This window comes from Rhea pennata, chromosome 1 (genome assembly GCF_028389875.1).
Source record: "Rhea pennata isolate bPtePen1 chromosome 1, bPtePen1.pri, whole genome shotgun sequence".
Classification (NCBI taxonomy): Eukaryota; Metazoa; Chordata; class Aves; order Rheiformes; family Rheidae; genus Rhea; species Rhea pennata.
Window position 1 is genome coordinate 94621082 of NC_084663.1, and position 25689 is coordinate 94646770.

General features: G+C 38.6%; 2 protein-coding genes across 3 annotated transcripts in view; both read right to left on the reverse strand.

The window, feature by feature from the left end:
* Positions 1-9042: 9042 nt before the first annotated feature.
* Positions 9043-18560, reverse strand: LOC134138507 (cell cycle control protein 50C-like). Its single transcript, XM_062572273.1, has 7 exons — positions 18153-18560; positions 17257-17367; positions 15927-16028; positions 14445-14535; positions 12137-12274; positions 10898-11107; positions 9043-9833 (listed from the first exon to the last, which is right to left on the reverse strand). Exons 1-7 carry the CDS (start codon positions 18354-18356, stop codon positions 9646-9648), a joined length of 1044 nt encoding a protein of 347 aa, XP_062428257.1. The 5' UTR covers positions 18357-18560; the 3' UTR covers positions 9043-9645.
* A 624-nt stretch (positions 18561-19184) lies between these two features.
* Positions 19185-25689, reverse strand: part of CMSS1 (cms1 ribosomal small subunit homolog) — a 242779-nt gene continuing 236274 nt past the window's right edge. For both annotated transcript variants that reach the window (XM_062595855.1, XM_062595866.1), the window contains exons 8-10: positions 24959-25046; positions 23319-23407; positions 19185-19772 (exon numbers count right to left, since the gene is read on the reverse strand). In XM_062595855.1, the coding sequence (XP_062451839.1) occupies positions 19689-19772; positions 23319-23407; positions 24959-25046 (261 nt within the window). In that variant the 3' untranslated portion in view covers positions 19185-19688. The remainder of the gene's footprint in view (positions 19773-23318; positions 23408-24958; positions 25047-25689) is intronic.

The window sequence follows — 25689 nt, forward strand, 5'->3', positions numbered from 1 at the left end:
AGGATATTATGGTTATTATGAATTGTATGAGATTAGGAGAGTATCCAGGACAAACGCCCTTCCCCCCTGGCCTCCTGCCTCTGTCTCCCACTGAAGGGAAGACTTCAGAAACAGCTCAGTTAAAACATTATGAATCTGCACAGGGATTGACAAGATGCCTGCAGCCATTGTGAATGTTCCAGCTGAGGAAAAAGGCTCTGATCAGCACTTAAATCTCCTAGACATGGGATAATCCAAGCACGAGATGCACAGCCAAAGGGAACAAGCATTCATAAGCTTATCAGATCAAAAAATTACTTGGTTTTCCTGGTACTGTGGGATTAGTAGCACAAACATCAGGCAAACATTCGACCTGAAACAAAAGTGAAGAAAATAGAGTGAAGACAGTTACAAATACCTGCCTCAGGCTGCCTCTTTGTAGCCTGGTTGTTTAAGAGCCACCGTTCCCTTTTTACAAAAGAAATCAAGCTTACGATCCAAAACAAGGGCAACTCAATGAACTCCGGTACCCTCCTGAAACTTTAAATTATATCTGCTTTGTAGGAAGGAAATTGTTTCCCCCCAGAACTCAGCACTGTTGAATCAAAATCATTACCGGAAATAATTGATCTTGCCGAACAGCTGAGAACACTTAACATATTTGTATTTCATTTCTTTCTGTGCTACAATCAGTATCATCTACTAGGTTGATATGAGAATTCCTGACAAAACAGGTACATTTTTGGGCAAATCCTAAACCTAAAAATTGACCTTCCTTACTTATGCTGTGTAAGACACTCCATTTCAATCAAAACCCTGAAAAAGCCAAAAATGATGAAAATGCTCAATAGACTTGTGCTCTCTCTTCTAATTTTCCTACCTCACTTTGAAAAGCAACCCTTGACCTCTTTAGTTAAGATCTGGCTTTCTACTGGTTGCCTGAGGAGAAGTTATGAACTTAGAAATCTGAACAAATTCCCCAAGCTGCTCCCTCAATAACAGCTTAAAGGTCTTTGGCACAATTACAGCTTACACATCTGTTAAGCAATCATTATATGTAGTTTATCAGTAACAAAAATAGGCAGAGATAAAATCTTATCTTTAGCTTTACTTCTTAGCTCATCAACTTGGTACAGGATCAATGGCTTTTTTTATGATTAACTGCAAAGCCAGAAATGACAGTGTGTGAAGAAAACTTGTCCAAAGATTTTCTGTGATCATCGCTTTGGATCTTACATGAGACTTGGCAACAGTGAGCCTAAAACATGGAAATATGACTGTAAAGTCATAGGATTCTCCCCCCCCCCCCCTTTCTTTACAGGACTCAGCAAACAAAAACCTGAGCTTTATTTTGCTCCGTTAAAATAGAAATGTCTGACAACAAAATTACTTGCAAACACTGCAGATTTTTGTCAGTCCTGGATTCTGATGGGAGATCTTTACTTCTTTACTGTGAAGGTGACTGAGCACTGGAACAGGTTGCCCAGAGAGATTGTGAAGTCTCCTCCCTTAGAGATATTCAAAAGCCATCTGAACATGGTCCTGGGCAACATGCTCTAGATAACTATACTTGAGCAGGGGGGTTGGACAAAATGATCTCCAGAGGTCCCTTTCAACCTCAACCATTCTCTGATTCTGTGATCTCCAGCACTGGCTTCTTATTCATCAAAAGATAATGTTATGCAACACCTTAGATGCAGAAACCTATCTGCTAGATAGGCCTTCTAATTCTTGTAATGTTTAGCTAATTACTCACTGATTATCCTTTTATTATTTTTACTTTAAGTGATATTAATTTAAAGTAACAATGCTCCAAAATAACACGTAGCGTAAAACCATAGCAAAACTTGAAGCAAAGCCCCTCTTTGACCAGACTAATAGTACTTCAAAAGATGTTTATGATCTAAATACTGTTTGTAAACAGAATTCCGAGGATCTGAACTAAGAACAGCAAAAAGTAGTAAGTTAATAAACATATTCATGTCACCACTTGATTTCCCCACAGGTTGATCTTTTTATGACTGTATGTCATTTCTTTAGCCTCCAAAATAGACAAACTGCATACTGCTAATTGATGTGCCACTACCTTGGTGCTCTTTACACTCCTTCAGCTTTTCTACATTTGCATAATTTAATTCTTCATGCAACTCAGACCATATAGAGATCAGTTGCACATCAAGGGATAAGGACATTCTGACAGCATACACTGGTTTCAGTGTAACACCTGGGACAGATCTCAAACTCATTTTGGATGACCCACGTTAATCCTTTGCAAAAACACAGGCTGACAAAAGCCTGCCCAACCAGGAACTGTAACCAAATTACACTACTTGGAAATACATTCTGCTGCTCAACCAAGATGAAGCATTGCTAGTGCACTTCCTTGGAGTCAAATGTTAAATCACTGCTTCAACTGAGCGTTAGGGGACACAGTGCTGGTGTCTTCTGCAGCCATGACAGATTTCTTGGCACACTCACCGAGGGGACGGTTGTTATTAACTGCAGATGTTATTATTACCCTGAGCAGTTGAGAAGTCTCTCTCTGCACTGTCAAATAACTGCTACATTTTACCTTACAAGCAGGGACAGCAGTTCAGTACACGTTCCCCAAATCGGAACTCATTATAACAACTGGGGCTATGAACAGAGTTAGATACTCCATTTTCACCACTGTGTTCTTGTTGATGCACATTTCCCCTTACAGTGGTAAGGTACATCATCACTACTAGTATAGTCTGTAGAAAGCCCAGGGATTCATGTAAATTATTTGAGAAACTTCAAGAACTTTTAATTTAATCTTAAACCTTGAATCCACCAATAACACAATGGGTTAACAGAGCTGTTAATGGAACAGTTTCTTCTTACACACAGGAGTCATTAGGTGAAAAAGGCAAATAACTTCGGACAGCTGGGTCTGACAGTGGAAAACTTCATTTTTCACATTTCTTTTAAATTATTCCAATTTGAAGGGGATAATTTTAGCTATAAAAGGCATCACTTTAGGCACTTTCCTGCAAAGATACAATGGCTACAACTGAGCAGGAGTATAACACACAATAGCCATATTTCATCTTGATCAGGTACGTGCTGTAGGTTTGTCACAATGTATGTTTGTCAATATAGTACATACTATCCAGAAGCTAGACAAACATTTTGATAAGAGCTAGCCATAATACAGGCTTTCCAGGGTATGGGTAATTTTGACTTCTTTAAATAGAATTTTAATCAGGATCTAACCATCTCAAAATTTCTCATGAGCTACCAATTCTGAAAGGAAAGAGATAACCTCTGAAACACTGAGCAAGCTGTTTCTAAAATGAAACATACTTCCTCCAGACCCTGCAGCTGCTGAAGGAGACAGACATTCATGCTAACTTCGTGGCTGCTGAAGTTTAATTTAGAAGCCCAACTACCTACCATGCCCAGACTCCATGACTCCCCCAGATACCTTGGTTACCTACCAGACTGCCTATGAGCTTTCCTCCCTTTTGAGGAAAGAAGTTAAATGTTACTGATAAACTCCCTGTATATCCAAAGCCTGAGGCAAGAGTTCCAAAAACCAACACACCAGGCCTTCCCCATCTCTCCCAGGGCCAGGAGTTCAAAGTGCCTGAGCACAGCTCCTGCTATTTCTTGCAGAAAACCTTCGGAGCAATATAGATTAGGAACAGCTGCTCACTGCAGTTTTAGCATTTGGAGGGACTGAAGAGGCATAAGGAGCAACACTTTTAACACTCTGAAAAGATAAAGCTCACTGAAAAGTGAGAGTTTCACATACGAGACATGGTGGCTTGATCCAGCATGAATGCTTGTACTTTGTTCACAATTTATTTGCCACCAGCAACTTTCCCTGCTTCTTGGGCTCAGTGGCAACTCTCCAAGAACCACCAGTTTCACAATCCACCTTTCACCACTGTTTGAACATTTTTTCCATGGCTTAGCCATCTCATAGCTTCTTGTAACTTTTTGTTTTTCCAAAAGTTTGTTGCATCTTAGCTCTTCCTTGTCCAATAGGACTAAAATACCTGTATTCTAGCCCCATCTAGCCATCTAGGTCTCCTCCACCATGCTCCTTTTGTCTGTACAGCCTCTGCTCTCCATGCAGCAGCATTCACTTTTCACAGAGAGAAATACATACACATGTACTGTCAAAAAAAGGGGGAAGTAGGCTGTATTATATAAGCGTAACACATTTGTATAGCTTCTTTCACCTAGCAGCAGTGGAGAAAAAGCTACCTGAAATCCCCTTCTGTAGATCTTGTCATGATAGATCACTAGAGGTTGTAGAGACTCCATCAACTATGTCTAATAGAAGCCACAAAAAGAAAAGGATATTTGACATCTTTAGCTTTCTGGTGATTTCCACCTGGTGTGCAATCCACAAGGCAATTACCATTTGATATCATTTAAATACTGCCTCTAACCTCCATCTGACCAGAGTCAGCACAGTTGTCCTTTTGTCCTCCTAGATGGCTGTATGGGGGAAGGGGAGAAAACTTTCCTCACATACCTATGAATGTAAAGAAAAGCCAAGCAAATCCCACTCTTCCTCTGCCTGGATTCCCACAGCCTGGGGAGAAAGCAGGCCACGGAACAAACAAAACTGCTCAACAATCCCTCCTTTGCAGACAACAAGCCACCAAAGCAAAGGCAGCTGCCCACAGCACGCCCAGCTCACACCAAAGTTGTTCTTGGAATTGTAGGGGGAAAAAAAGCATTTAAAGAGAATTGAGATAAAACACCTCCATTCAAAAGCTACCGTCTCTAATTCAGGGAGCCTCCACTTTCCACTGACAATATAGATTAAAAAAAAAAAAAAAAAAAAAAAAAAAAAAGGCTGCTCCTCGAAGTCACATAGGCTTTCTAGATCACATTTCAGGATACAGTGTCATCATATTGCATCTCAGCCAAATTTCCTTGCCTCCAGATCCAAGGCCAGATAAAGTATTTTGCCTCTTGCACCGTTTTTCCTCCTCACTTTTTTTCTTGAGTCAGTTCTGTGATTCTCACCATACTGCCCCCAACTAAGGAAGATGACACCTTCTTATCACTTGACACAGAACTGCATTACCCTACTGTAGATCTAAACTTAAAGTCAAATTGATGTGCAATCTCTCTTTGCATTATCAAAGCTCTCCCTTTCCTGACCTGCTATCCTCAACTTTCCACTGGTATTGGTCTGGTTTCTCAGAGGAAGGAAATGAACTTTACATTGTAATGCCTCAGTGCATTAAAATGTGCGGCACTGTATCCACATACTATTACTAATAAAATCCTGCAACACAGCTGTTTATATAAAATAGATGCAGCATGTAATCATTTTTTTCCAGATCCTATAGGTCTATGATCATTCTAATCTGTTTCAGTCTAATCACTCATCCTTTTATTTTTGGATCAAATGACTTAAGCAAATGTCTATGTTTAGAACAGAAAAACTAACTGAAGCAGATAATTTTAAGTATCTGCATGAAACTGAAAAGCCTGAAAATGTTTTGGCAAAATATTGTAACTGAATGGTATTGAAATACCCTGTAATTCCTGCTTCAGTTTTATGTATCTATATATAGAGACATATATATCCCATTAATGAAATTCAATCCTAAAGGAAGCTAAGAACCAGAAGAAGTAGTACAACAATTTTTGACATTAAAATACAGTTCACTTTTATGCTGCCCTGTAATTTGGAAAGAAGATTTAAACTGAGTATAATGTTTTTATAACAGTAGGATCTTTTCACCTCTAGATATTTTTGCCACTGTTAAAACTGAACTACAGAATTTCAGAAGATGAACTGCTCCCATATGTAACTGTCATCCTCAAAATTACAAATACACACATTAAAACATATCAATTAAAAAAAGCACAGAAACTTATATTCCATTTATAGCTCATCTGTTTTAGTATAAATTTACCTCATATGAATTTAGATTATACCTACTGATGCGAGTCCTTTGTCCAGTCTTTGAATTATTTAATACACTCCCCCCCCCCCAAAAAAAAAAATCTACAATGACTAATGCCCTCCTTTATTAATCTGCTTTAGAAAAAGCTAGGGAAAAGAAAAAGCACATTCCATACTATTTCTATGATACTAAATTGGGTCTGTCAAACTTAAAGCCCACTTCCAGAGTGCATCTTTCTTGGTTTGAATGTGTAAGAAATAGGCATAGTTCCATCAACTCACAAGGGGCTGAACACATGGCAGTGATGCAAGATAAGGTTTTAAATAGCAGTTGCAAATGCAGCATTTTCATTTGCAAGCAAAATATTTTTTTTGAGTATTATTTTCTGGAATGATAGCATCTGTGGGAAAAAGCATTCAAATACAAACTATTTAATAATACCAATATGCCAAAATATTATAAATAATGGCAGTAAGTCTTTTATGGCTTAGTGATGGAGCACTCACAATGATGCCATTGACTTTTACTTACCAGGTACTGCTCTTATTTTCATTTAGCAGTGTTAAACCAGGACATCTTTGTACTGAATCAACAAGCCTATATAAGTTGTTATTTCATAAAAAAAATCCACTTACTATTGCTAGAAATATGCTTTATAGGTAAACTGATTGAAATTCAATTTTGAAAAATTTTACCAAGGTACTGTTTTTTCCCTTTAATCAAGACACACAGTCCTAATTCTTAAAAGCAAATGTGCAAGGTAAAAGCAGATCTCTATCAAAGGCACAGCGTGGTCATGATGCTCCAGGCATTTTGGCAGTAATTTTTATCTCAGAGAGCAACATCTCTGGTTCCTGCACACTCTGCTCTCCAAATCTGTATGTTTTCCCTGATCAGATTTGACTTAATGATCTCCTGATAGCCAGAGTAGGTTGATTCAAAAGCATACCATATTTTTGGCTGGAATCATGCTTCTTGCTGATACATACATATGTGTGTGTATATATATATATATATATATATATATATATATATCTCCCTTATAATGCAAGGGGATAATTGAAGTATCCTCCAATGTGAGTGCTGAGAAATACATTTATAAAATTATCCTAAAGAGGGTACCTTCTTTCGAGTTGTTGGATAAGGAGCACACCAACAGGCTAGCTGCAGCACTGAGACAAAAGGCAGTGCAGAAAAGTTGTTAAAACCTTATTTTCCATGCTTTTGAACAAGACATGTTCTTTCCAAATACATCTACTGCAAATATTTTATCAAAACTGGTGTTCCTATTGTTGCAGATTAGGCAGCATAATCCAAAACGATGAGAAAGCTGCAGCTGAGCTGTTCAGAGTTAACAACAGTAACCTCCCAAGTTCCAGTAGCAGCTTCCACAGAGACTATTCAGAGGGTACAAGCAGGATGGAAGATGTGATTAAAGCTGAAGTAAGATGAAAATGGGCTTTTAGTTTTATAAGCCAAGGCTCAGACAACTTCTGGAATAACAACCAGAGGAAGATTTGTTCTAAGATATATTTTCCCCCTTGTAGGTTTGAAGACTTCATAAACTTCAAGAGAAAAGTCAGGGTTCTTGCACAAACCTCTGGGAGATAACGGATATATTTTAAGAGTTGCTTGCAAGGCTGAGTGTGTTTTCTAAATACATTTTCTGTTAGACACTGACTCACTGAAATACATACCTCATTAGTTAGCCTCCTTTTACCTAACTTTTTTAGCAGATACTTCATGAAGAAATTAAACCAATGACAAACGTACTGTGACTTAAACACCCAGATGATACATAAGTTCCTGAAAGTCAGTTTCTCAGAGGATTTAAAAAAAAAAGAAAAAAAGAAAAAAAAGTCATCCTGTTCTCTTTCTGGAGCCAGAAATCCTGAGTTCAGCTTTGGCAGCAAGGTTTGGCAAGGCTCTCCAGAGGTCTGCATGGGATTAAATTTTCCAAAGCACTTAAAAGTTTTAGGAGCATGCCTCATTGTCAGAAGTGATTTAGACTAATCAGCTTAAGCATCACTAAATGTGCTGCTTCCTGTTCTGTCTTGCCAAATCCACTGAGGGGCAGGGTTCTCACGTAGCCCCTTAAAAATTTAGATGCGATGATTGGAAATACTGGAACCCCAATTCTCCAGCTTTCTGATGGAGATGACTGGCCCCAACCAGGAAAAGCAGAATGTGACATATGCCTTAGCCCAGCAGATCAGCATAAAACAACTGACAAAGTGAGTTTGTACTAACAGCCAGGCTATGAACTTGAGTGGCACCCTTTCTGCTCTTGATGGCACTCCTTTTGCAGTTTGTGGCACAGTTCTGAAGCAGACATTAAAGGAAATAGTATCTTATATTCCTGTAAGCAAATTCACCAGAAGCCATTTGCCAAAGGTGATAAACTCCTAAGTGACTGAGAAACTTTTAAAAGCAGATTTGGATGGTCCTGACATTGTCACTCAATCTCCCTAGGCTTCATTTCTTTCCCTTGCTCTAAGGGGCTGATGCTTATTTTAGAGGGTATTAGGCAACTTAATTAACATCAGTGGTTTCTTTCTTGTTTTAGTATTTTGGTATGTTTTAAGGCATGGAAAATACTAATCAAAGAAATGAAACATTTCATTTGTACTTTTGCAATTTTGAAAAATTATATTAAAAATCACATGTACCATGGTATATTTGATCTAGATCCTTCAGCACTATTCCTGTATTTCATGAGAGATTGGAAATAGCTTCTAAATGTTTAAAATTTTGGATTTAACAGTATAATAAACATGAAAGTGATAACAGTCTGTTCACCAGCTACAGTATTATTTTTTAAAAATGGATTTGATGGATTTTCTGATGCTTTATATTTTCTATTGACAATGAGTCAAGTGAGGCTTGAAAGGAGAGCAGATGCTTTATGTCACTTAAGAGTTCATGTGAACTTTTGTGTAGATAGGTGGGGTTGAAAGGAGAGGGACTGTGACCTTATAGTTATATAAACTAGATAGTTCTGCTAAAATGTATACCATTGAAGTAGTTAGTGACCTAAAATTTAAGCTTTCTATTAAAATGTAATTTTAGTGTCAGTCAGTGTTCTGGTGCTCTCAAACTCAGCAAGTAAGTCTCAGAACCTACATAAAATCAACACAGAGAGTTTAAACACACTCCAATACCTAAAAAAGTCCTGTATTAAATTATAAATCAAATATCAAAGTATGATGAATATGCCTTACCAACATGCGAATAAGAAAGTCGTTTTGTCAAGATAGCAGATCTTTATACAAAACCTGCTCCAAGCCATTCAGCCCATGCACATGTACAGACATCAGCAGTAAATTCTACCCACTCAAGTCTTTCTTTTGGATCAAGACTTCACTTTTTACCAGTCCAAAAATCCTATTTAAGTCAACAGAAACATTGAATTAAGGGCAAAGTAGGAAATGAATAAGGATCTTGACTTCTGTCCAAACTTTAGTACCATATAATTTCTTCACCCTGGCAATTCCAAATCACTAAGCTATCTGTTGTTTCAAGCTCATCTGATTAAAAGTTTCCTGGGAAACATACATTTAGGAGCACACATATGTTAATAAGAACATAGCTCTAGACAACTGTTCACTTGAGGTGGCACATGAGCACGCCCCTTAATTCACTTATGTTCACCACATCCATTTGTGAAGCAGATCCAGACCACAGGGGAAAGAAACGAAGTCTGTGCTGCCTCTTCTTTGTTCACAGCACACCTTTGGTTTTGTTCAGAAAGCCAGGGATCTTCTTATTTCTGGAAGTATGTTTTCTTTTTTCTGAGCTTTAAGTGGATGGCAGTTATAACAAAACCCATCAGGGTTGCTGCTGTGCCACAAACCGTGTAGGCAATTCCCAAGAATGGGTTACTTCCTCCACTCCATACCACAGTTGAAAGAATCACATACTTCTTCCCCTTAAATTTGCTAACAGGGAAATCTGATAGAAGGATGTTAAAGTTTCACTAACAAAGTATATATTATTTGCAGCAAGAAAAGATGCAGTGGTAAGTGCTCAAAATCCTTTCCAAGGCATAAAGGAGCAAGAGATCTGCATTTGCTGCAAAATTCCTTTAACTGATCTGTGACCGCTTTGCCATTCTTAGTCAAAAAAGTCCTGCAGCAGCTGGTGGAAAGAAATGCAGATATTTTACATACAGCCTCATTGTGATTCTGGAAATACTGGGGTTCTTTCAGATTCATATAATATGCAACTGCTACTGCACTAATTTGATATGTTTTGTAATCTTTTCAAGCAGTAAACAAAACTCATTGGAAAATGAGCCTTTTGAGAACTTTATAAACAATGCTCATCTTTCTCTCATATCCCGTCTATCCAGAATGTTTTTACCTCTCCACGTGGAAACCTTCAGAATATGGCTATGCTGCAACATATTGACACCATAGCTATATTGGCCAAGAGCAAGCATAAATTTATCGTCATCTTGGCATAACTCCTGTTGACCAAACAACTACTTTAGTCAGCAATGCTCACGCTGTTCAGCATGAGAGTGCAGTTTCAGCAAGAGAAAAATTCCCGTCAGCACATGGCTCAAGTCCGCCAGAGGGCTCTGCTGACACAGACATCCCACACAGCTCAGTGGCAGACACTCCTCTGCCCCTCTTGCTCCACAGTATGGGTGTGGACATTTGTGATTAGCCAGTATTAAACATTTTGGCTAAAACAACATCTTCAACCATCTCTTCAATTTCCCACCTTTTTTTGTAAAAACTGGTACTGCCATGTTCTGCTTCTGGCCAAAGGTAAGAACCTCAGAAGCCATGTGCTGCCATTTGAGCAATATGTCTTAACATCTGCACAGGCTAAAGGGAATCCACTTGTATTGTCTTGTTACTGTCAAAACTAGTCTTTTTCATGGTGATTTAGTCTGGGATATTTTGCTTGCTGTGGGATTTTTTGCCATTTTATTATACAAACCCACTTCCACCTAATGTGTAACCATCTAATAGTTAAGGAGCATCTTGGACAATATGAAAGGATACTATAGGAAATATGAAAAGTGTAATTCCCGGCTGGGAGGCCATCAGCAAACTGCTTTGTGCGGCTGATACGACGGTAAAGATTTCTGAATGTAGGAAAGGCTGACACTCGCATCCAGATAATGAAATCATCGTTCACGTAACCGTTGTTCCTTTCATCTTCCTCGTCTAACAAATATACTGGTTTCTGCCAATAAGGAGGTCTTGCTGTCCCTGGTAAGGAAGAAAACAAGCAGGAAAGACATACTGTCAGTAAAAAGAGTTATTGATTCTTAATTCCTTGGCGCCTACTGATATCCAATGCAGAATATGAAAGTTGGCACAAGATGCTGTCCACTATTGAAAAATCACATATGCTACAGAACAATACATAGCTAAAGATCTCCATTTGCTTCCAACACAAATGAACTTAGTTTAGCAATACCTGATGGGTCAGTACACATTAGAAACTTCTAGCCCAGAAAAAAGAGCGACTTGCACAAATAAAAGTACTGTTCGTTCTAGCTCTTCAGCAAGGAACATACTCTCTATAGGGAGGAGTTTAGCTTCAGTTTCTATACATCAATTCACTCCTGTACAACCAAAAAGGCACCCAAAGATCATTAAATAAATACTGCATATTACCTTTTTGCAGTCAAAAAGCACATCCTATAATACTTAGAACATGCTTTATGAGCTACTTAGATAATTAACAATCTGAGGCAGGAAGAAGTTTCTTTCATATGGCATCTAGCATAGCAATGCCCTAATCCAGAATAGAGTTTTTAGCTCTACTTCAATACAGATTAACCCCAACACAAAAATAGCCCTAGCAAATGACTGTTTGAAAGAACTACTGAAGATGTCAGTCTTGCTTGTCTCACAACTGCCTAAGAACCTGCAAAAGCAAGAAGGAAAGAACTGATATCCAATTCTCCTTCATAGTTGTTTTCAACAGAAAAACTAAAGACGGATTACATCCTTACCTTCTCTGGACAGATTATACTGTCATAAGAAATCATACAGCAGGGTATTGATAAAGGCTAACTCCAGCCTTTTGAAACCACTCTCAGTTTCTATGGCCAGTGGAAAGATACTTTTGCTGAATCTGGCTTATACTGTCAGACACCCTCAAAGGCAGCTTCTTCTAGCAAGTGTTTCTCCCAGGAGTGGTTTCCATCTCCACATGGGAGACCTCCATACATTGGGATTGGGGAGGAGAAGCCATAGAGAAATAAGGAATGCCAGTAGAACCATACTTACCTGCAAATGCAGAAGAAAGACTGGGTGACTTTGGATTGCGAAATTTCACGTTTTTATCTGTCCACCAACTGTTTCCAGTTTTCAGCAGTGGGACTTGAGTAACAGATGAGTTAAAATTGTAAAAAAGAGTAATAGTATCTGCAGGGAATATCAGACGCAATACATATGAGTAAAAGACAGATGTTTACAATCATTCTAATGGCAAACATAACTAATGAAAACTGACACACTGAAGCATCTTTCAGGTGAACAGAAAAGATATCTTGTATACTCCACAGGAAGAAGAATTAACCTTCCTGAGCCTTAGAACTTTTACATTTTTATAGACAGAACATATTCTTACCAATAAATTCTATTGAATCCTTGTGTAGAAATATGTACTGCATCTTTTGTCCCTCAACTCCTCTGTGACTAACTTCTTTGCAATTTACTTTTGATGCTAAAGGGGGAATGATAGTTACCAGAGTTACTCTGCTACTTAGCTTTTCCTAGCTCTTGTTTGACAGTTGTCCTGAACTGGCTGTTTTGCTATACAACAAGTGTTTTGAGGCAGTAAAGAGATGAAAGCACAATTAAGGGAATTTACAACCTTAGGAGAAAATTTTGCTTTAGTTTTATGCTGATGAGGTCTTGTCTACCCGCTTGGCCACAAATGTTCTTTTAATTAAAACCACTTAGTTAAAACTGTGCTGACCCCATCATCCTGTTCCGCTGGCAAAGGTATTTGTTTTTCCTATATTTTCTTACTTTCTCAGATTAATTAAACACAAAGAAAAAAACATTTTAGGTCTCGTTAGCACCTCTAAATATCCATGCAGCTAATGAGATAAATGTCAGGCGCATTAGATGATCCAGATAGAGATTGGCTGCATTTTAGGAAATATTAAGAACACAGCTCAACTGCATGAACACTACCAAACACTTCCGAAAACACAGAGTCAGACACTCACTTCTGGGTGAACGATTATTCCCTGCCCCACTATGTCCTCTGCTGTTCGTTACAGGCTTATTTCTTAAGAGCCACCAAGTCCTGAGCTTTGCCTGTTTAACTGCTTGTCTGACTGCTCATTTACCTGCTACCTCACATTAAAAACCTTCTCTGTAGCAGGAACTTGGCAGGCTTCCTCATTTTACAGATTAGAGAGCAATTAGGCAAGCAGTTGAACAGTCATAATGGAATGGGAAGCACCATCTCTCAGAAGAGAGGGACAGTAATGAGTAACTGGAAGGGGAATTCATCACTCTTCACGCATGTCAGCACCAGCCGGAACATCTCCTCACACAGTGCCTTAAGGCCGGACACAAAGGCAGGCACTGCAGGATTTACCTTCTGCATTTTAAAATTTTACTATCCCTAGTTCTCTGCTGGAGAATAATGTTCCTATAGCTATGGCTCCAGGACATTACAGACTGTGTGACAGCACCTCAGCTGGCCTAGGTTTGAGCCCTACAGCCCAGTCCAGTAATTAACTTCCAGGGGAGCAAGTAGGGACAGAAGAGACAGTCAAAAATCAAGTGGATCTAGAAGTTTGCACTGCTGTCCCTCAGCAGACCCTCAGAGGGGTCCCTCGCAACCCCTCTGGTACGGGTGGAACAGCTGCTTGAAAAACAGCTGTTGCATTGCCCAAAACTGCTGCATGGCACATGTGAAAAAAGAAGGAAGAAAAATGGTGGGGTATGAGAGAAAAATCTCTAAGAATTTTTTTTGACCCCTTTGCTCCTAAAGAAATCCATTCTGAAACCCTCCTGAATTCATGGCTAGAAGCCCTTCTCTAAGATTCAATCTATATGTATTCATAGGCAGAGCATGCCCACTGGGTTACTGTAAAGAGGATCAAACCCAGGATCAAATCAATTCAAGTAAGACTGCATGTGGGCTTTCAGCATTCAAAAACCAAAATGCAATTGTGCATAGATCCAAAGGTCCAAACTGATTTCAGGAACACATCACCTCCTTCTAAGCACTCCACTGTGGGGAAGCAGAATCTGGGCCTTCCATCACTGTACAAAAAGCAACAAAGTACACTAAGTCTGTTGTGTACATCATCCCTGTTTCACCTGAGCACTCAATTCCTCAGTCCTGTAGTAGATTCACCCTGGGGAATGCCTCAGTAAAAATCTTCCTTAGTTTCAAAATGAGAGACAAGTTGCTGAGCAATAAGGAGCAGAGCCCCACTTTAGAAGCACTGCCAGACAAAATCCTAGGTGAGAGAAGGAGAGAAATTCTGCATTATCAGGACTTCACTGCCTTGTGATAACAGCATCGTTTCAAGTGGAAATTAATAAGCCAGGTGTGAAAGGTAATTACCATTGAACATGCTGTTGGCAATAGCACCACACGGAGCCATTGGCGTTCCATTTTGGTAAGTCGTGAAAGGCGCGCAGTAGCTCTTCTGAATCTGTATTCAAGGTCACAGAACAATTAGGCACAGAACCTGTACGGTTTTGTTTTGATGTGCTGGTGTTACTGTTTTCCTCTCATTTCCTCTTCTGAAAAGCCACTGAATAATTAAAAGTCTCCAGTATCTTTTGGTCACATTAGAGATATATCCAAACAAACGAGTCTGTAGTTGAGGAATATCTTCCATAGTATACAGCGGGTACCGTAAGTAAACTTAAGGTCTTCACCAAATTCTGCGGCAGACTTGCAAACTCTAGACCACAAGCACTCATTTTGGGACCTACTCTGGCAACACAGCGGCAATTTAATGTGTTCCATTGCTTACTCTAAAACATCTTATTTTTCTTTCTTTTAAATTTTGATGCAGACTGCTTCAGTGATGGAGAACAGGAGACACACTTAGCCACATTATTTCAATTCTGTTTGGGGAAATCTTGACATGTGAATGGACAGAAGGAAAACAAAAGGCTCATTTCAAATCTATCACCTTTCTACTACCCCAAAAAATTCCTGAAAAGCTATAAATCTTCACTTTTAAGGACAGAAACAACATTTCTAAATAATTCTGATAAGCTGTGTATCTGATTGACACAAAAGCCAAAAATCATTGAACCTGAATCCAAACGAACAAGCTGGCTAGACACCTGGAGAAGCAGTTGTGTGATGAACATGTCTGGAGAGCTACAAGCAGCATTAAAAAAAAAAAAAAAAAAAAAACAGATTATGATGGGACAATTCTATCAAGACAGTGCATGGACCATATATATTTTAACAAGAGTTACTTTCTACCTAAAGAAAACACTTTATAGATTTGTAACTAAAGCCCAGAGTTAATGCAATGACTGCAGTCTCCAATTTCTTCATGTAGGCATGCTGCACCTGCCTCCTCTTCAGACTCCTAAGTTGCATATTTTGGAATGGTACAGGATCATCTATTTCACCTTATACCTTTTCCTCGTCCACTTCAAAAGCCAGATGTCAAAAGGAAAGATTTAAATAAGTTAATTCCCTAACTCAAATAAAACCACATCTCAAAAGAATAAATTTGCTATCTAAGAAGACTAAAAACACTAGAAGGAAAAGCTTTCTCTAATTATATTTGAAAATAAGTTTGTTTTTTTCTTTAATCACCATCCTTAAAAGGTGCAGGTTAGAGAACTGCAACACTGGACTGACATATTTTATTTATTATTTATTTCTCTTTTATTAACTTATTACAAATGGGCCCTAGCAACCAGAAAAGCAGAGACCAAACACTGAAAATCTGTACCTTCTTATTACTCCCTGGAGTCATCTTGACACACTTATAGTTATGCTCACTTAACTCTCCATACAGTCAAAGATCCACCTGATGAAAATACTGATGATCTCATGAAAAACAAAACTTACATTTACATCTCGACCCAACAATTGTGCATCACTTCTTGATATCATGTATCGACGGTGATTCTGATAAAAGTTTTGCAGGCCATAGTACATAAAAACATCACCCTAGAATTCAAGGGCAAATTCTTTTAATTAGATAAGTTTAAGCAGACAAGCAAAATTCTATTACTCCATAAAAAAAAAGTGAAAGGGAGTGTTGATAACTACATTCCAGACACACTGGCTAAAATCTGTTCCTTACCCCACTGAAAGTCGTTGTGCTTTGGCACAAATTTAAACATACCTCACATCCCCAAATGAAACATAAAGCTAAAATGTATGATTATTATTTTACTCAGGATAGTAATGACTGGCCATGATCCTGCAACAATTACAAATAATTTCATGGAGGCATCTGTTTTCCATAAAAGCAAGGTGCCCAAACAACTTCCAAAAGCAGCCACTAGCTCTTAATTTCTCTCTCTCTCTTTTTTTTTTTTTTTTTTAAGTAGGGCTGCCTATTCTAAGCTGTTTGAACCCTTTGGAAAGTTTAGCCCTATAGTTTACCACAGAATGCTATGCAGGCAAATATAAGCTGGAAAGAAGATTAAACTATTCTAAAATCATAATTCAGTTAAATAATCTTCTCGTCTAAAACATTACTGTAGCTGAAGGATTACTCGCAGAATATTTTATCAGCCTCTTTAATACTGAAGAGCCCGAACTGACTTTGTAATTTAAATCACATTGCAATTTTAAGGGATCATTTATGCGGTACTAAGCATAAGATCTCTTTGGCAGAACATGAGGTGTTTTAAGAACACCAACATTACCCAGCAGTTTAGGACAGGAAATGAAGGATACTTTTTCCAACTGAAACTACAAAATGACATTACTAGCCTTGAAATGTATCAAGGACCTTAGAGATTAACAGCATAACCCCTGTCAAAAGGGCTATGGGAGCTTACTCACGACAAGTGCTCAGAGCTTCAGTTTTATTTCTCATTTGAGAGTTTAGCAGTGCAGTAACAACTAGCACCAGGCCAAGTGCAAGGGTTTGCTACTGACTCAGAGAGAGAAATCATCTCTTAAATCAACAGCATTTCCTCCATACCCTAGTCTTGGAGATATCCTTGGATCCATGGAGAATTCTCTTGGTAGCCCTTTTTTAACATGTGCCAAAATCAACAGTAAAGGCAAAAGTGTAAAATTTTGAGTATTTCAAGTTCATAAAAAGTACAAAGCAAAGTACAGTCAGGAGCTCCACGGAGCAAAATTTATGTATTTTATCATATAGCAATATAAGTAACGAGAGGTACTAAGCAATTCAAGCTGCATTCTCACATCCGCTTACCAGCATATCTTCCTTTAGCATGAAGTCAACAGAGCAGTAGCATTCATTATTCCAATTAGAGGAATTTTCACGAAGTTTTGAACAATCTGAGCATTTATCTGAATAGTTAATCTGTCAGAGAAGTGAACAAGCACAGAATATTGTACTAAAGGACATGAAAATAGGAAAAGATTGTGTTCAGCTTCAAAAACTCTCAGAGCAGTTCTCTTCTAAAAGTTCCAGACAGTCAAAAGAAAAAAAAAAAAGACACAGCATAAGTATAGAGAATCAGGATCTGGACTCACCAGACTGGCACATTCAGAAATTTAACCCCTTGTTTAGAGCTGCTTTAGAGTCTTTTGATGATTATTGGAGAACGATTACATTCACTCCGCAGCAAGGGAGCGTTGAGTAGACTTCAACAGTTTGGTCTGTCTGACCAAGTGATGCTTGACAAACACATCAGACTTCCCTCATTAACTACAGCCTGCCCCTCTTGAACAACAAGCTGGATGTAGGGCTGACAGCTGGCTCCAAGCAGAAGTCTGTGAACACCACCACAATGCTACCTCCAGGAGACAACATTTAAACATCATTGCTCTCTCCATTTTAAGATTTTGCCTCAGCAAGTATTTATATTCTTTTAGTGCTGAACACTATCAAGGGAGTATTTTATTTCTCTTTATATACTCAGGAAATAATGACAGTGTTTCAGAGGTTACCTAGTGTTAACCACTTTTTATCAGTGATCACTTATCTCTGAGGATCTTCACAGGAATATTGGCTGTTGGACATGCGTGCAATGCGCGAAGCCATTGCTCTCATCTTCATTCAGAAGCACAAATTCAAACTTTTTCTCCCAAACATAGCCCAGTTTCTCCTTACCAGAACACTAAGAACAAACCCCTCGAACAAACCTGGATCTCTCTGACACTGTTTGAAGACAGTATGAGACAGACTCCTGCAGAAAGGCAGAACACTCCAGTGACAAAGAAGCTGGAGAGCACAGTTGCAAGAGTGAGCTGGGGCTTCCAAGCCGGCAGCTTCTGCTGTTTGAAGGCACTGTTGTCTGGACACCTGGAAGGATGCGTCTGTGCTTCCTGACTCTTCTCATTTTTCATATTCTTTTGGTAAGAGGAAGAAATAATATACTCAGGCTGGAGGGCGTTTAAGCTGAGATACTATCCTTTCTGTTGGGAAACTGTACTGTTTGTTCAATCCTGCATTATGACGAGGAATTACTTATTAACCAGATCTCTCTCTTCCTCATTTTTTACATTTGTGCCTGGATCAACATGATCAGCTTGTGCCAATCACTTGACTGTGTACTTTAGTCAGAGCATCCAGCTCACGCTTCCTGGAAAGACTTAAATATTTGTTTTTTCCCGCCCCACAATTCAGTAGTATTTGTTATATCTTATTCATTTGTAGAGATATTGGAATTCGTGTGCAATCTCAGATTCATTATTTCTTCTTCCTTCAATTTCATAGCTGCCCAGCTAAGAAGCACCAGATAAAATGAAAGAGACTTCACTCCAGTTGCACTGGATACCGTTGGGGAGGACTGCTGTGACCTAGAGGCTCTCTTCTAAATGTTCTAATGCCAACCTACATTGCTTTAGAAGAACAAAACAGATTTTCTTAACCTATTACATTCATTGCTATTGATCTAGATGAAATTTAGGTTTGTAAAAAGGCTGCATACTCTTTATAATATGACGGCAACTAGCTCTAAAAACATTGATTTGGATCAACAGCCTCCCAAGACGCTGATGAGTTGTCCACCTATATTCATCCTGGCCTTCTATGAAAAAAAGAAAAATGTTTTCACTCCCTGCTGTCCACAAAGACAACAGAACTACCTAGAGACTATCTCCTTTTAATTTAAATGGACAAATAGCAGAATATTGTTTGCATGCTTCAGTGATTTAACCAAAATAAAGTCTCCATTTAATGCACAGATCTTTTGATTTATCATGTAATACCAAAAAATAGCATTTGGCCAAGTGTAGGACAGGTGAAAAATATAAATTCACAAAACACTGTTAAAGACCCTCTTTAAAGCAAGAACTAGTAGAGATTGGCTTAACACTCATGAGAGAAGCGAATGTCTCCTTTGGGACAGCAGGAGGAGGTATCAGGGAATTGAGCAATGGGAAGACTTTCAGACCTATGTTCACTCATCTTAAATGTCTTGTAAGTGACATAAAATAGTAAATCTAACAAGTGAATGCAATGTACATCTAATTGCAATATCACATTGCAACTTTTTATGAGTATCCTTTCTTTTAATAATAAAACATATTTTGTCTGTAGTTTTAGTATGAAAAACTTTTATTACACAAGCAACAAAAGCCAAAATTCTTAATTCAGTCACCCACTGATCACTTGCCAATTGCAGACAGAATAGTAGTAAATTACAATTGCAGACTACTTTCTTGTTGATAAAATCATTAAAAGAGTCCCAGCTTCACAGATCCCTCTCTGCACAGCTTTATAATACTCATCTCCAGCAGGTCAATTGTTTCTTTCTTTATCTGAGGGGGGAAACAAAACATCATTGATTATTGATAGCGCATTAGGTACACGCCACTATTTAGTTTATTTACCCACTTTATTCCACATTCAGAATTAAAGGAGAGGTTCCTGTAGAGTCCTGAACTCCAGAATGTTTCCATTTTATAAAACATCTCACTGCTCTGCAATCCTAAGGTACAACTACAGCTCATGCAGTCACATGTAATGTAGCTATAAATAAAGTGTAATTGGTACGGAGCTGATAAAGCTTGCCATCGTGAATGATCCACCTGGGGCTGCAAAATTCTTGTGGGGCTTTCCAAAGTATCATCCCATATCAGTAAATCCAATGGCAGCATTGCACTACTAGAGCCACAATGTTGTTAGTGTCTGAAACACCTGAACAAAAGTGAAACACAGGTCTACATGAGCCACACGCGAACTACTTTGGATTATAATATAGATATGCCTGTAGTTTATTGCTTATCTAAAGATAAAAGACAAATGTATATGAGAATGAACTTTGGCTACATACTTCAGCAGGGAAAGAAGCCTCTCTAATATCATCATTACTCTGGATATTTCTTATAGCCCCTTTTTCCTCACTTAGGAATAACTTACTGGCAAGTTTTCTTTAAGGATTATACCCTCCTCGCTTCCCTTTGGGTTCAGGAATAAATGATGTGAGAAAAGTCTAACCAGTCTCTACTTCAAACTAGATGTGCTACATCAAGGTAAAAATGTTTTTCTTCCTATGACCAGTCCATTTCTTACAAACCCTTTTTACAGAGATAGATCATGAAACCTGAAACTTAAAACTTTTAGTATTTTCAAATCTGGTCAAGGCTCAGTGCTTGGAATGGTTGCAGAAGGAAAAAAATATATTCTGTTATGCAAAATGTTTGAAAAAACTCCATATGCATCTTACAAACAAGCAACATTAGGAGTTGAAACAGCTCTGTGTTGTCAGCTACATCTATATAGGAAGCTTTCAAAGCAGGAAACTTGTCCTTTAGACTTACTAGAAGTAAACAATCAATTTTTATTTAAATCTTTAAGCTTTAGTAGAACTCAAGCTCCTCAAGATGGAGTCTGATAAACTCAGTCATCCCTCTCCTCCTGCTTCTTCATGAGCTTTGTTTTTATTTCCTTCTCTCCACTGTTTGGGATGAATAGAGTGAGAAATAAAGACAACATTAATTAATGAGATGTTGAGGCAACTAAAAGAGCCCTGGATCAGGATGATCTCCATTCTGTGAATATGATGGGATACAGTAGTGATATACGGGAGGATTCTGGGCTTTAATTAACATATTTATCAGAATATACCTCTGTATGCATAATACTCCACTGATTACGAAGTGAGCACAGGAACAGCAAGTACCTTGCACCTTTAAAATGAATCTACAGATTTTCCCTTTAGTGAGAAGTATATGTGCTTCCAGCTGTTCTTGCTTTCCCCCTATTTCATTATAAAAACTGGTTTATTTATACTGAAATGAATCCATGCAGCATCTTAGAAAAGAAATAAGAGGGAATTATTGACAAAGTGCACTTTGCACTGAAAATGGGTCAGTATGCCTCATTTCCAACTTTAAGGGCAGAGTTTTCCCTCCACAACCAATACAGGATGCAATAAAATTAGTACATCTAACCACCAGTTCTTTAAATTGTATTGTTGGCAGTATAAATCCTCTGAGAAAACTTGTGACTACTATTGCTGTAGTTTCACAATTGTGTGCAGAAAACAGAAAGTCACTTATAAAAAGCAGATTACTAATGAGCATGCATTTGCCAAAGTTTATACAAGTAGGAGAGTAAGATGCTCTGCTAAGACAGTGTGCCATATTTCAAGTCCACATGTTGCCAGAATGACCCATTGTTTTCCACTGTGTCATGATGCCTCATCTCTAAAACATTATCTGGGTACCTTTTATTACTTACATTCTGAATAAATAACTTCTGTTAAATCTGTCTGCTCTCTGCAGCAACACAAATTGCTGCAAGATGTTGTATTTGCATAGCTCAAGTTGTCAAAAACATTTCTGTATATTGTATTATCTAAGCCACAGTGCATGTTTGAAGACTTTTCTGTAATCACCTATACACCGTTCTGTAATCATACATACACATCTATTCCTTAGGTTACCACTATGCATGAAGGTGCAACATTCCTATATATTTGGTTTCAACTTGAACTATGCCTGACTTCTGAGCATTTGTTTTTGTAATTTTAGTGTTAGGATAGACATTTTCCCTTAGCAAAATGCAGCTGGAATCACAATTTTTGGACTGTATTCCCCAAAAGGCATGCAGAAATGCTGTGATACTACCTGTAGTGAGCTGAAAAGGATAGCTCAGGTTTGCAATAGCCCAAAAGCAAGTATTAACAACATAATCTTCAGCTTTTTGAAGTGGATCACCTATAGTTTGTGTGTAAACCTACTTAATCTGACTTGCAAAAATTCATTCCACCACAACCAGCAACTTTAGAACTACTGTCTTGTGCTAATGCTTCTGCGACTTCTAATTCTTTGGTTTTAAAAAACTCCTGCACTTAAAAGTAAATGCAAGCACCATACAAAAAAGCCTTGTGCATTTACCACAAGAGGGAGCCTTCTTGCCTCAGTAACCAAAGCTGCTCTTTTTTCGCTACTTCATTTCTGCAATGTATTTTTGCAGGCAAGGCATATTATCCAATATTACTAGAAATGTGCATTTTTGTGTATGTGGGTCTGTAATATAAAGCACATTAAAATACACAGACAAGTGAAGAGCAGCATTAATGACTGACAATTTGTTTCATCTGTGACAGAGCTCAATGTCTATAGGCAAAAAAAAAGTTCTCTTCCTCTGGAGATTCTGAGTATTGGCCTGCACTTGAGGTCTTTAACACTGGGCAGGAAAATGGGAGTTTTTTAATAATGATAGGTGGAGGAATCTGCTTCTTTCCCTCTCTGCTGCCTAAATGCAAGTTGATGCCACACAGCACGTAGTAAACATGCCTCATGACAGCAATAAATGTGAAAGCTGGAATACAGAATTGAAAAGAAGGATGTACTATCAGAAAAGGAGCCTGCAGGTGCAGATGGCTTTACATGTTTGTATTCTAACTCTCCCAAAACATGGGAAATGGCTAGATAGCTTCCTGTAAGTAAAGCTATAGGCAATCTTACCCTCAGCTAAAGGCCAGTAAAAGCTTCTTCAAGGGTTTTAGTTGTTTTATGACACTTTTGCACAGGGTCCTCTTACTGAGAGCACTTCCCTGGGACAGGCAGAACAACTATCTAGCATAAGCAGGAGAGACTCACAGAACAGTTGTAGAAGTCACAGCTGTGACTTGCAAGGTTAACAGAAAAGAAACCCCTCCACACCTCTGTAAGTGCTAAGTCTGAGTCCTGAGAATACAGACTTGCAAGTAAAATGTCGACTCCTTTGTGTTTCTAGAACACTGAAGTCTGCTTTACAGAAAGGATTCCTGACTGACAAGATCCAGGCACTAATTTTGCCTGAATCAAAAGCACTGAGTACACAGAATACATTACACACAGGTGCTTATACAGTACCTCAGGGATATCCATCATTCTCCTTAGTTTCTGATCTCTCCAGTTCCAGTCCAGAATCATATACTTCGTGGCACTCAGGCACAGGCCATCTGAAAAGGCAACATAAATTTTACTACCAAGATAATGTGTGCTGTGCTTATCAAAATGATTTCTGGATTTTGAATCCTTTGTTCTCAGTTCTCAAATAAACTAATCTTTGAACACTAAATGCAACATTTGCTGGTTGGAAAAGTAATGCAATGACACTGCAAACTCCCTTAACCACATAATCCCATGCCTTTTTGGAAGATAAACACAGAAGCAGAACCACTACTGTTGCCAGGCTCGTCAAGAGCTAACATCCTGCCAGCAAATAATTCCCCAAGCTTCCTTTCCATGAAACCACAGGAGTTGAATTTCCACAGCTGATGAGGAGCTGGTAAATTACAAGGACCCAAACCTGAAAAATCCCATTAATAGGAACAAACAGTGCTTAGCAATTTACAGGATTGGGTGCTATGTGAATGTAAGTCAGGTGCTACTGAAGCATTCCTTTATCCTTCAAATAAACAGTGGTGAGAGAGGAAAAAGGTCCTTTCTGAACTGACCCTCCAGGAGTCCCCATATGTTTCCTTGGTCTTATTTATGATGTCCACAATTTTTCACATCAGTTTTTTGACCCCTCTCCATTCTTTAGTGACATGCCACTACACCACCAAACTGTGACCCTGCCATAACCTGCCTCCTCCTAACATGGCTATGTGCTGATGTGTCAAGCAGTATGGGTTGTGTGTTCATGGAGGACATAGGAAAGCAACAAAGTTATGCTATTCTCGTGCCCCTTTTTGGAAGGAGAAGAACAGTCCCAATCCAGCCCTGAACAAGAAACCACAGCTGGAGTGAGGCAGTGATTATAAAGTGGAACAGGAAGAGTCACTTTATCATCTTGTGATTTTGTTGTTTGTTTGGGTTTGTTTGTATATAGTGTCTACTGAGTAAGTAAAATTACTCAAGACTTGAGAGGAGAACAGGAGATTTATATAGAATAATTAATTTCATAACAAGGCAAATCAGGAAGAGAATCAAATCAGCAAGCAGATCTCTTCTCCACCCCCCACAGAAGTTTACACTGAACTCAGAGTGATACATGAAACGACTTCTGCCATTACTCCCTTTTGATTCCTTTGCAGTGTTTGGTTTCCTGGAACTTTAAATCTTATGCTAGAGTTTTGCAATCATTCACAAGTCAGCATAAATCAGTATTGTTGCCAAAAGAGGAAGTCCCCCACCTCTGCCTGCTCATTACCCAGTTTTGCATGTGAGTTGCACTCAGGGTTAGACTTAATTGGGATCAGTTCTATTCGGGATCAGTTCACTGAGCCTGCCAAACAGACTCTTGTGCAGGCAGGATGTGTGTGCATGAGTGTGCGTGCGTGCATGTGTGTGTTACTCTGCCTTTGCATGATAATATTTATGTCAATTTGAAGAGATTGATTCTTGATAGATTCTTGACCTCATTTTGACCAATACAGTAGAAGTGGAAAAATAAAACTCAACAGCTTAGTCACCAAATCTACCTAAGACCATCAAAAGCAACAGAAATCTCTCTTCTTGCACCATATATAAGAAACCTACTGAAAAAACCCTCCTCGCTCTCCTACCTTGCTCCACTAGCGCTTTTATTCTCCCAGGAGTTCCCACTCCAATGTGGAAGATGCCTTTTTCCAACATAGTCATCTGTTCTTTTATCTAATTTGAAGAGAGAAAGACAAATCACAGTAAAATCCCAACTGTTTAAAATTTCTTCTCAAAGAGTATTTCCAGGATGGAAATAAACTCGAGATGATACAGCTCTCCTTCTAGGATACCATTAAGGAGCATATGTAACTCATCTTTCAGACTGTCAGATTTAGCAATCTGGGAGAGAGTTTAAGGAACACAACAGCCAGCAGGCATCAGACTTCTCTAGAAGGTCAGCTGTTTTCAGATTTGAAAGTCTCCCATCGTACCAACTATTTCTTGAGGCATGAACAGAATGCTTTCTTAAGCATTTAAACAAATTCTTTAGAAACATCTGCAAAGCTAACAAAGCTGTATCTCCTCTAATTTGCCTCAAGACAAAGACACTGGAAAAGGGTGAAATAAAGCATGTGACACTTGCGTGTTTGACAGTGTTTACATCAAAGGCCAAGTTTCCACTCATTACCTCCAATATTGCCATCATTTGTGCTTGCCAACAGGTATGAATACTAGGGATCCAGGCATCTCAGTACCACATGCATTGTGTAGGTACTGGTACAGTTTGCTTTTACACACTTTTATGTGAGCCTTTTGTGTATTTAAACACACAAAAGCCATTTGAAAGAGCACTCACAAGAATGGGGAACACCTC